This window comes from Lytechinus variegatus, chromosome 13 (assembly GCF_018143015.1).
Source record: "Lytechinus variegatus isolate NC3 chromosome 13, Lvar_3.0, whole genome shotgun sequence".
In the NCBI taxonomy this organism is placed as follows: Eukaryota; Metazoa; Echinodermata; class Echinoidea; order Temnopleuroida; family Toxopneustidae; genus Lytechinus; species Lytechinus variegatus.
Window position 1 is genome coordinate 24,332,901 of NC_054752.1, and position 12,815 is coordinate 24,345,715.

General features: G+C 35.8%; 1 protein-coding gene across 1 annotated transcript in view; it reads right to left on the reverse strand.

The window, feature by feature from the left end:
• Nucleotides 1-836: 836 nt before the first annotated feature.
• Nucleotides 837-12,815, reverse strand: part of LOC121426153 (vascular endothelial growth factor receptor 1-like) — a 64,690-nt gene continuing 52,711 nt past the window's right edge. The window contains exons 16-27 of the mRNA XM_041622334.1: nucleotides 12,586-12,683; nucleotides 11,506-11,668; nucleotides 10,513-10,617; nucleotides 10,100-10,210; nucleotides 9,660-9,859; nucleotides 8,628-8,741; nucleotides 7,144-7,266; nucleotides 6,916-6,989; nucleotides 6,139-6,279; nucleotides 4,195-4,300; nucleotides 3,538-3,919; nucleotides 837-2,388 (exon numbers count right to left, since the gene is read on the reverse strand). Coding sequence (XP_041478268.1) covers nucleotides 2,354-2,388; nucleotides 3,538-3,919; nucleotides 4,195-4,300; nucleotides 6,139-6,279; nucleotides 6,916-6,989; nucleotides 7,144-7,266; nucleotides 8,628-8,741; nucleotides 9,660-9,859; nucleotides 10,100-10,210; nucleotides 10,513-10,617; nucleotides 11,506-11,668; nucleotides 12,586-12,683 — 1,652 coding nt within the window. The 3' untranslated portion in view covers nucleotides 837-2,353. The remainder of the gene's footprint in view (nucleotides 2,389-3,537; nucleotides 3,920-4,194; nucleotides 4,301-6,138; nucleotides 6,280-6,915; nucleotides 6,990-7,143; nucleotides 7,267-8,627; nucleotides 8,742-9,659; nucleotides 9,860-10,099; nucleotides 10,211-10,512; nucleotides 10,618-11,505; nucleotides 11,669-12,585; nucleotides 12,684-12,815) is intronic.

Consider the following 12,815-nt stretch of genomic DNA (forward strand, 5'->3'; position numbering starts at 1 on the left):
CAACAAATGGAGACTGGGTTCATACATTAAAAAAATACTCTCGTAATTCTACATGTAGTACCCATTAAGATTTCCATGTGAAATAAAAACATCTTTGAATATAAATTGATTTAAAAATAATCAGTTGTAATCAAATGTATGTTACAAACAGATGTATATACTTCAGGATTTTTCTCGGAGATGTACAGGGGGGTGTTTCACAAAGATTTAAGTATGATTTAGAGTCGCACTTACATGTCTAGTTGCGCGATGTACAAAAGGCATGACAGTATTGGTCAGATCATGCCAAGACAACGCGCATTACTGCGTATTGATCAATAAGATTGCGCGTTGCATGTATCATGTATGCATCGGCCTTTAAGTGCGATCTAAGTCATACTTAAATCTTTGTGAAACACCCCCCTGGAAACATTTCTAAGCTTATTTGGGGTTACAGTCAGAAGATCTGTTGATATTCTCTTAATGATGCATACTAAAATTTGGTATGCAGCCTAGTGTCATCTTGCAAGAATTACTGTTTTTTTATTTAAACCTTTATTTTTGTTGCAGTATGAATGTCAACAGCCTCTAAGTACTTACATTTTTCATAAATGATACAGAATCCACCAATCAAACAGTGCATTCACACCTATACACATATACCTACACTGTAAATACTTTGGTATTTAGAACATTAGTCAGTGTTCTGAGATGAATCCACCCTCGAGCATTCATTAAAACTGCACCAATGAGTTTGAACATAACACCAAATAATTTTAATCTGGGGTGTAAGTAACCACAACTTAAGGCTGAAATTGCACAAGCTCACATACTTTTGTACAGAGTACACAAAAAGCTGAAAACAAGCTGAAATTAACAAAAACAAAAAGTGAAATCAGCTTAAAAAAAAAAGAACTCACACCCCTGGTTAATAGAACAACCAGAATGTGTCAACACAAATGGGTGCATGTTGAACAACATGTAACACTAAGTAAAAATCTGGTGTATATGCATGATTCAGACCTCTAAGCACTAGCGGTGTAGTTTTGACACCAATGATTTTCCCAGTGTATCACACACTTAAATGCACCCATACTTACTCCATTTCATCCAGGAATGATTAATGTGTTAAGATGAAAGTATTTTTACCAAACTTATCCTTCAAGTTTGCATTGAACATGAATTTATTTTCATGGCCCTTTGGCAAATGGTAAAAACATATAAATTCCCTGAATCATCACATGTACATTGTATATTACATGTATACATAAATATCAAAAAGAAATATTACGCTACTATCGTACTTGTGGCAAAGATGTACTGGTAAAAATCCTACAAAAAAATTATTTGTATACTATATTTACCCCTAAGCTATTGCACATTCTTCTTACATAGCTGAAGTGAAACAAACTTCTAAAAGCTTATTCATATTAAAAATATAAAACCTGACATTTTTCAGGTTTAAGTTTTACTAAATTTGACTCAATTTAGTGTAAGTACGATGAGCAGAACATTATCATTCATTGATTTCTTCCTTCTCTAAAGAAATATCACAAGGTGTAAAGAAAATATAATATAAAAACAGAAAAATGAAACATGGAATATTGCGACATTAAGAAGACTTAATAAATAATTTGGGGATATGATGAACTTACAATGTAACAAATGATTGTGCTACATTAAAAAAACAAAGTAAAATTTCAGTAAGAAAATCTAAAAACATAAATGATCGTGCCTTATTAAAAGAAACATTTCCGTAATAAAAAATCAAGGACTAGCTAAAAAGAAAACAAGAAACAAGATGAGCTTCTTGAATCAAGGAAAAAAAATAATCAGGGATATATTCTATTAAATCTGAATGAAAAGAATATAAATATGACTTTTTCTGTGATACTGTTCCCTCATGATTTTAGTCTGATCTAAAGAAAAATATAAATAAATAAAATTAAATGAATACTAGAATAAGATGAAGAGAGTGGGTATAGACTGCACATAGAAATAAATAACAATACAAAAGTAGAAATATACTAACATTGATTGAAATAATAGAAAGGGAGCAGTTTCTTTCTGTAAAACAAAGTGTAAAATCAAAAGAAAATTTATCTTCGGGATCGACAACAGAATTCAACATGCAAGCACAAGCTACAAAAGTGGCACAACAGAACACAATGAGATGCAAAACATTAATATGACATGCAAAACGGGAGCTTTTCGGAAACAAAAGAATGCCGGATGGGGTTTGAAGTACCACACAAGCAAAACAAGACGACACATTTTGAAGAGAACGTTGAAAGCGATAGAGAGGATGTGAGGTCGTGGTGATGAAGGCAAACAAAAGAACAGAGGTGCAAGCGAAGCGGGGATAGGTCATACGTCATAACCATGTGTTTTGTGCATTTACAGTGAAACCTGTATTATAACGAGAACAATATTAGAAATATTAGAGTGAGAGGATAGAAAAATGAAAAAACAGGGGAGCCTTTCATGAAACGAATAGTGATTTTCACTGACGACTTTTATAAGCTACTTAAATCCTTGCATCTGATTGGCTTAGAACAGGTAAGCCTGTGAAAACCATTGATATATTCTTTGTATACCACTCCCCTGGCTTTTGTGCTGACAAATAATGATTACAAACTTAAATTCAAAATTAACAAAAACCTGGAAGAATAGGTGGAATAGTTTTGTACCCTGTATTTTTTTATCTTCAGTCAAATTAACTTGTACAGCAATTTCAATGAACAAAAGAAAAGGATCAAACAAAACCTAGAATTGTTCATTCAATAATGAAACACAAATGGTCTGTACTCTTCTACCTGATATACATCGGAGCCAGAAACGGTACACTGCATTTATATATCAAGGAAAGAACTTGGGTTCGAAAGAGAAATCAATGAAACTAAACACAAGGCACTTGGGAAGAAAAAAAGAATCATAAAAGAAAAAACAAAAATATTCTTTATGAGCTCCAGAATTTTTTTAAAGTCAAAACTTGCAAACCTAAACGTAAAACGCAAGAATGGCTGCATTGAATCGTGATAAAAGTGAATAAGTTATAAAAACTCACAGAAAACAGATAAATATCACAAACTTTCATTATTTGACAATCAATAAATGTAGTATGATTTTACAATGATAAAAACAGCATTTTCTCATGACCAGAGCTTAAGTACAATACTAGTTAAAAATCTATGTTTGCTCCATCAAGATTGATCATCGATGACAAATGTTAGTACTTTAAAGAATAAATTCACATAACATCATGTGACAACTTTAAAACTTTCAGAAAAGGTTTAGTATCATATGATACTAAGATTAAAATAAGTTTGTTTCCAGCTAAATATACATTAAAATAATTAGGCACTTTAAAACATACTGTAATCATAAATCAGAGATGCAGCATTACAATCTGAATTTAATTCAGAACCATCATGAATGCCTTTCCAAAATCATGTGACATACCCAACAAAATTTCTTGTGCATATCATTATGCACTAAAACAGATAAGGAGTATTCAATATCAATATCATACTGGTAGATGTGCTTCAGTACTTGTACCTTTTAATCCATTAGTTGTAACTTCCGTGGTGAGAAAGACATCATCTTCCGGGGTATTCCTCCCCTCTTCTAGTTCATTTACATCCTGAACAGTCGTTTTCTTTGGGGCATCGTCCTTTGGCAAAAATGGCCGAGCCTCGAGTCCTCTGACAGGAGGCGATAGGTCGGGGGTACGTGAAACGTCTTGCGAGGAATCACTTGCGTCACTCCGTACCATGCGGGTTGGAGGAGGGGGAGTATTGGGGGCGCTGTTCACTGGTGTGGGTTTGAAAGCAGGAGGTGGATTGGGTCCCAAAAGGGGCGTGTCCTCATGTGGAGACGGAAGCTCATTGGATGCCGTGTGGTTAACTTGTTCATATGGCATATTCAGCTCTATATATTCCTAGAGAGACAATGAATGAGAGAGAGAAAAAAATGAAACATCAATACACGGTTCTATATGAAACAATTTTCAATTAGATGTATCACAATATGAAGTCAAATAATGTCAAATGGCCCATATTGCAAGAGGAAAGCAAAGAAAATTAGTAATGATCAATTTTAATGGCAACATGCTAAAATCAACATACGGAAAATGCAACTCAAAATAAAGGGGCTTGTAGACTTTTTTCATCATTGTATTAAAGCCTGAGGGTTAATTAATAACTGGATACTTACTGATCTTACATTTGCTTCTAACATATCCCCTAACCTTACAGCCAGGATACTGAACGAAGGTCTTGCTTCAGGATCCGGGGTCCAACATTCCAACATTGTGTCATAACTGAAATTGAACATTTGTAAATTTCGTTAAAGTATCAGTGTTATATACACTTTGAAAATATATACATTTCACCTGCGTGCCTAAAGATTCTTAGGTTGCATCTCACACCCTCGTAAATTATGCAAGGACCTTTAGTAGTAAATCAAGTAATGGGGAACAGGAGAGGAAGAGGAGGGAGGGGGAGAATAAGGAGAAGAAAAAGAAGATGAAGAAAAAAAGGAGGAGAACAACAAGTTATAAAAGAAAAAACAACAATAATGTAGGGGGGAAAATAGTAATAACACTAATCTGAGTGAGAAGGAATGATTTTCTCTAAATTTTTGAAAGAAATGCCTGGTACATATGTTTTACATCCAACGTTGGAAGTACATGTAAACATGTTAGGTCTCAGAAATCCAGTTCCACTTCATCTATCCCCAATCCAGTCCAAACTCTATTGAAGTTACAGACACCGAATGATCTACTCACTCATTCTGTTAGCATGCTCATTGGGTCTGATTGGTGTCCAAATGTGCCATCACATCAAGTTCATCATGACAGTTTCGCCCAGGGGGGGAGGGGCCCTGCGCTTACATTGATGAGTGGATACCAAGCACGACCAAAAAAACACATAAAAAGGATGTCGTTTTCAAGACATCTTTTCATAGGGCACGTTACGTAATAAGGGTGTCAAAACACTTCAATAATGAAAAAAGGGTATCTATTTTTGATATGAAAGATACGTGTTTAGGGTCAACTTTGCGAGGGTATAAACAAATCGAGACTAAAATGTCTTATAAAGGTACTTTTTGCCCCAAGAGTCAACACTACGTGTTTAGAGCATGATTTGCGCAAGTGGGGCTGTACTGAATCACCCAATGATGTTGGTAAAGGTAAAACCGACCGCCATGACATAACAATTGTAATATCGCTGTACTTGTTTAGTGGTTCAATTCAGCTACTTGCCAATAGTATTGTTTTGTTTCTAATACTTGTAGGGTTTCACACGCCAATACTAGTTAAGGGGTGCATTTTTAGAGTATGGAAAATATGTGTTTAGAGTGCTTTTTGAGACCTCATAGTTGCGCATGGTATCCACTCGTCAATGGAAGTGGCCCCCTGGGCAGTTTCGTGGTAAAGCACCTACCATCAGCTACGCTGATGATGAAATAGTGCACTATTTCATTATCGACATCATACACAGCAAATTTCGCTTAACATGTGTTTTATTTTAAAGGTATTATTTAACTTTGTGAGCAGGCGATTAAAAAAAATCTCAAACCAAGATGAAACGTGTGAACAAGTACATGCATTAGAACTAGAAAAACCTGAAAACAACCATTATTCAGAATGATAAGCTAAAAATACAAGGCAAACCCCAATTTTGTAATTATGTATCTCAAAGACGCTTAAGTAGAACACATAAGTATATGGGATGAAATTAAGATGGTGTTTCCATTCACTTTATATTTGAAGCACTAAATAATGATTTCTGGACGCCATTTTTTCTGGGCTACATTTTTGTAACATATCACACATACAGGTGACAAGTGTGACCTAGCTCAGATTTTGTTAAAGTCAAATCAATGTTAGCCAATCACTTTAATGATGATAATAATAATAATTAACATTATTTGTATAGTGCTTACCACAAAACATGCCTTTAAGTGCTTAGGAAAAAATAAAATGAGGGAAGGAATTTCAGCAAAATATAAAAATAAAGTAATTGTATAGTTCACAGTAGACTGCAGAATGTGTTTGGTCAAAAGATACTATTTTGAACCATTCAAAGACATGATTTACTACTTAATATATACTTGGAAATTCTGTTTCAGTGACTATTAGTCCCACAAACTCACACTCCTGCCGGCGCATAATCGGGTGCATTCATGCGATATCCATTCTTTATCTTGTTGTAGAACTGCTCATCGATCTGAATACCAGGATAAGGCGAACCACCAAGAGAAAATACTTCCCAAAGGAAGACAGCATATGCCCATCTGATGAAGAAAATGACAGGACACAATAAGTTTTATGACAGTTTTAATTAAAATAAAACTATTGATTGGCCTTGAAGGAGATTACAGGTATTGATCCAGAAAAAGTCCCATGTCGGCTTATGTAGTGATGAGGGCAATGTCAGTCTACATGTATGTAGGGATATTGTTAACTCCTAAAAATTAATGCCAGTCAATATTATTACTATTGCACGTTCCGTCAGATGTGAACTGTACATTGTTGTAGCTTTGTGGGTATACATGTAGAACATCAATGTCAACTCCCAAATTACAAGTAGGGTAACATAAATGTTAAACCCACAAAAAATAATTTAAAAAAATTTATAACCTACAAGCAAAAATGCTGGAAAGTATTGCTTTCATTGAAAATTGTAAATATTTGATAGCAAGTTTTTATAAACTGATCATAAAGAAACCTTAAATATTTAGGCAAGCAACTTGAGGACTGAAGGCTTGATGATAAATGCCTTACCAAAGGGCACAAGGACACCAAGTTGGGAATAAAACCCACGTCATCAGATAGCAAAACCATTGCTCTGGTGACTTGGCTATCAGGCATCAACAGTAAGTGGAAAGATTATTATTTCATATGCATAAAATTATCATTTGAAGACTTACACATCGCTGTATGTTGTGAATACTTTATCAAAAATAGATTCTGGAGCCATCCATTTGATCGGTAGACGACCTTGCTGCAATGGAGATAAGGATATGGAAACATAACTTATAATTACATGGCTTTCATTATATTGTTGTTTGGAAAATGAAAGGACAATATTGGCCAATATTTTAATCATAATAAGGTATAAAACCTCAATACTGTAAAGATGTAATAATACTGGATACCTTTCCACTAGCAACATAGTCTGGGTCATCATACAGGTGTTTAGCAAGTCCAAAGTCACATATCTTGACCGTGTAGTTTTCTGTCACAAGTACATTCCTGGCTGCCAAATCACGATGAATTACCTTTCCAGAAAAAAGGGATTATATTGAAAGATAAATACATAATATAATCTTCTTGACTAATAAATACAAAAACATTTGTATCATTGCTATGTACAGGATTAATCTGTCCTGGGACATCATATATATTTTTAAATCAGCAAAAATAGAAGAAAGTCACATTAGATTTTAAAGCCTATTCAATTTTCAAATACATTTCTCCTATAATAGAAAACAGCTCACCAATTGTGGGTCAAGAACTTCAACACTTCCAATATCTATAAACCTAAAATGTGGCATCTTGCAGCATTCATTCATAGAAATGATCATGGTGATTGATGATTTAAGATTGAGAACTTTTATATGAAAGGATGCGTAATCTCTAGGCGATAAACTTCAACAAAAATAGTCCAACTGCTTTGCAAAACAATTTCAATGATTTAGATTAGATACTTTGCTGCAAACTTTGTTCCCAAAGATTCATTAATTCCAGGAAACATATCAATGATTACAAGTTCCACCATAACTTGTCCTTGGTTCTTGTGTAGTATTTAAATTTCTATAAAATTAAATTCTTACATTGTAAAAGAGAACTGTTGCTCTGCTAGCGCCATGGGCGTCTACTGAAGGTGTGTGCGCTCTACAAATATACACTATTATTATTATTTTGTATCATGATGGGAAAAACAATATCATTGGCTTAACTTAACTTACCTTAAGTGTGAAATGCATAAACAGATAGAATTAATATATGAATCACGATGATGCACTAGAAATTGAGAAAACCTTTATAGTGCCTTAACTTGTAAGCAATGGTCAAGCTTACAATACTCCCCCCTTCTAACCAGGTCCTTTCTAAATTTTTTTTGTTGATTAATAAATTAAATTTCACGTTACAAAAGGGGACTTATCTAGAGACTATGACCTTGTGATGCAATTACTCTGTGTGGTAATACACATTTTAAACCACTTCTTCTCACTTAAAAGTTTTGAATGGTATGACACCAATACATTTACAAGACCTTGCCACGCCTCATACACCAGCTCGTAGCCTGAGCTCATCACACCAGCTTCTTTCTAAAGACCCCGAAGCACGAGTATGGTGAGCAAGCTTTCTCCGCTCCAGCATCTTCTCTTTGGAATAATTTACCAATACATTTAAGAGTTATATCATTATAAGAGACTTTCAAATCTAAACTGAATTCTTATCTTGTCTAATAGTATCAGTTCCTGGCACTACATGTAAGACTCTTCATCCAAACTCTTATATTCCTTCCTTTTTCTTGTTTGTCTCAGAAAAAGACATTTTTTAAAAGTACAAATGCCTATTATTACTATTAATATTATTATCATAAAATCTATTTTCAACAGCCAAATCATCTTACTTTTTTAGAAGCTAGGAACTCCATGCCCCTTGCTACTTGAAAGCTGTAACAAAGAAGATCTTGGCCATCAATAGGATCATCTTGAAGAGGAGATGCAAGCTCCTCTGGAATCACCTGCAATACAAAAACAAACAATTCCATCAACAATTATATAATGATTATGTTATATAAAGTATATAATGGGTACGGATATGATTGGCAAAAGACAACCTTTTTTGAGTATCTCTGGCTTTAAAGGTGAAGCCGTCAATCAGGATCAAAGCCCAAAGTGCATTTACTTATTAAACCGAAGTTCAGCTTAGGGTGAAGTTGGTCTTCCATCCACAAAAATAATGCTGGCAGATATGGGCAGATATAACAACATTGGTAGCAAAAGTCCTAATTCATAATTCAATTCATAATCCATTTGGGTTTTATTTCAATACCCAACAAGAAATCAGCAGACGAACAGCGTGAGCTTACAATTAAAGTCCACGTAAGACAATCATGTAGACTTAAATAGTGGCATTGTACCATCTTTCCCACAGGAGTCCTGTAAGCATCTTTTCAACACTTCTCTCTACTGTTTAGTATAGACAAGACAACGGTGCTTCCTGCAATGTATTCCTGCCAAAAGTTTTTGCCACGCCTTTCCATGCAGGACCACTGTTTTGTGGAGCGTTGTGGCCCAGTGGATAAGTCTTCTGACTTTGAAACAGATGGTCGTGGGTTCGAATCCCAGCCATGGTTTAATTTCCTTCAGCAAAAAAATTTATCCACACTGTGCTGCACTCGACACAGGTGGGGTGAATGGGTACCCGGTAGGATTAATTCCTTAAATGCATGAGCGCTGAAAGGCAGCTCGAGTTAAAGCCGGGGTAATAATAATAATAACAACGCGCCTCAGAATAGAATATTTCTAGATAGATGGCGCTATATAAATGCCTATTATTATTATTGTCTATGACTAAATATGAGCATTAGCGAGAAAAAGATGTCCGCATGATTCCTGCGGCGAAAGATGAGGCTCTGACTTGCCATAAGGTGCCTTACCTGATCATAGACAGCCTTCATCCGCCTCTCACTTCCTGACGAGGTCTGGAAATTACTGCTAGTCCCGGTACTGCTAGAATGGCCCGTGTGACTCTGACTACCGGTGCCTTCAGGGGTCTCTGTGAAGTATTTCCTCTTAGAACGAAGAAAGTCCAATAGGTTTCCACGACAACAGTATTCCACAATTGCCAAGACAGGGCCTGTAAGAAACACGATCATGGAAAACCTTCATGAATCGCCTTCTTTCATAAAGATACACATGATCAACGTGAATTTGGAGCAGTAAATGCAAGAAGAAGCAAGCAAAGGTGACTAAAATTCATCCACATCACTCCATCATAACTTCAAATGCATATGAAATGTGCCATTTTATGGAAAGAACAGTGTCACTGTAAAGATGAAAGCAGAGTCAAGAATAAGTGGAATCTATCATTTCTCACCATTTTGAGTACAAGCACCAAGAAAGTTAACAACATTGAGATGTTTCCCAATGTGACCGAGCATCTTGAGTTCCGCCCACAAAGCTTTCTTCTCCTGGGATGAGGCTCCGCCTGAAAATAAAAGAAATCAAGAGATTAAAGATAATCCAAGGAGGATCAAGGAAGTATTATCGCAAAACAGTTGGTTATCGATTCCTGTTACCAAAAATATGAGCAACAGTCGACAAAATAGTGACTGACAGTGTGCAAATGTTTGACTGTCATTATTTTGTCTGTATTTCATTGTATAAAATTTCATTTTTTTGTTATAATTATCTAATCTGAAGAATAATTTTATCCTAATAGAACAGCTGAAATTCTTTGACTAAGCCAGAGGATTGATACTGATAATTCACATTTCACCCTCGACATACTTTTGAGTCTCTTGACTGCAACGGTTATGTTCTTCTCAGTGCCGTCGATGCCTACAGCAACAGCTTTGATGACTAGACCAAAAGCTCCTTTCCCAATAATACCTCCTGTGAAAAAATTGGACAAAATAAAATCAATATCAACAGAAAAATAATCACACTATTATGATGATGGTTATGATTGTTTGTAATAATGACTGAAAATTTGGATAGTACGAAGGCCTATTTAAGGCCTACTCCTTCATTGCAATCATCATCTTCCACTTTTACCACTACTACCTACAGTGGCGGACCGTGACCCGGAGGAGACAAAGCATTGGGGGGGGGCACAGCATTGTTCACCAACAATACAGTGCCCCCCCCATGCTTTGTCTCCTCCGGGTCACGGTCCGCTACTGATCACTAATACTACTTCTACTACTAATTGATCTAGCCAGGTTGAACACAATACCATTTCAGGGGCCATATTGTTTTTGTACAATAGCCAACCTCTCAAAGTTATTCTATCTAATCTTCCACTACTACTACTACTACTACTACTACAACTACTACTACAACTACTACTACTACTACTACTACTACTACTACTACTACTACTACTACTACTACTACTACTACTACTACTACTACTACTACTACTACTACTACTACTACTACTACTAGCATTGATTACCACTTCATTATCACTAATAGAATACTACCTAACGCCCTGAAACCCTTAGAGATCTAACAAAAACTGCCTCAAAATCATATTCCTACTGTGTCACTATTTAGACAAATGCCATACCAGGGGAAAAAACATTATTTGTCTCTGAAATATACTGACTGAAAATTCTGCACAAAATTGATATATAGTTTTATAGTTCATATGACTGCACATTGAAAGGTAAATTACTAGGAATCCCTTTAATAGCTTAAGTCATTACAAAGCACCTACATTCCAGCGCCAGAGGGAAAATTTGGAGGAAATAGTGACTTCATCTCGCCCACACTTACCAAGTTTTAATCTTTCTCTGGGAAACTCCCATCGTTGATTGTATGCCATGTTCTCATATGGATCATCGCTCACTGAATAAATCGATCGCCTGTTACTACCAAGGCGTGGCATCTCCATAGGAGGTAGTCGCGATGCTCGACGGACTTTCGGTCTCCGCCGACACTGTATTGCAGCAAAACAGAACATTAATCTTACAAGGTCATCATTGTACAAGTGAAAATTTGAATGACCTGAATAGAAATAACAAATTATTAAACATACAATGTTGGAGAAAAACAGTAAACTGGTTCAAAAATAACAGATTATGGGAAAATGGAATTGTATGAAATTGGCCGAATGCTTATATTTACTCCCACATCATTATCTGTCAGCTTTCACCCCATCCTCCCTGGTGATAAAGTGAGTTACATGTAAGTCCTTTTTTTTCAAACTGACAATTACTTTATTGACAGAATCAAATAAACCAAAATTTGCTCAACCAAATAATTTCAAAACAAAGGCTGACATGGCTGGGCTACTTTGTAAGGATGCCAGAAAATAGCATTGTCACGATAGACCCAATTTGGGACCAAAGGAATGGAATGAGCCCACTTCCAACACGGTAGAGAAGAATTGATAGGTCGTGGCATCGCATGAAACGTAGCAGTCCTTATCTCCCAGGATCAACATCAAGGGCGAACTCTATACGGACCAATACAGGATTAGCCACATTACATTTTAGAGGCCATATCGTTTTTGCACAAGAGTTGACACCTCAAAACTAGTGTGTCTTATCCGGCTGGACCCACCCCTGGATCAATGTCCACATATGGATGGAATGAACTAGGGTCTAAGGTAAGGTTTGTCAAACCTTACATCCGAAGCGCGGAGATTTCTCCCCAAAGATAGGGGGACCAGGGGCTGGAAAATTTGGCAAGCCCCCCAAAAAAGGTTATCACCCCAAATGTAAAATCATTTCGACCAAAATACATGTTATATTTTGATGTATTTCTTTCCATCATAGAAGACCCAAAATAGTAGGGGGACGCATCCCCCTGTCCCCCCTAGGATTTCCGCCCATGATTCTTTGTTTTGCTTACCTTCCATACGAAGTAAAGTAATATGATGAGGATTATCAAACATACAGAGGAGAGGAGATAAGGCATGACCTTCTGCAAAGTGCCTGGTGGTGCTTTATCTGTAGTAGCATCAAATATCAAAAAGGCAAATTACAAAAAAAAATTATTACTATGATAAACATAATATGATAACAATAACAAAAACAACAACAAAAACAATAATGATAATAATAACTAAAAATGCTCCACGG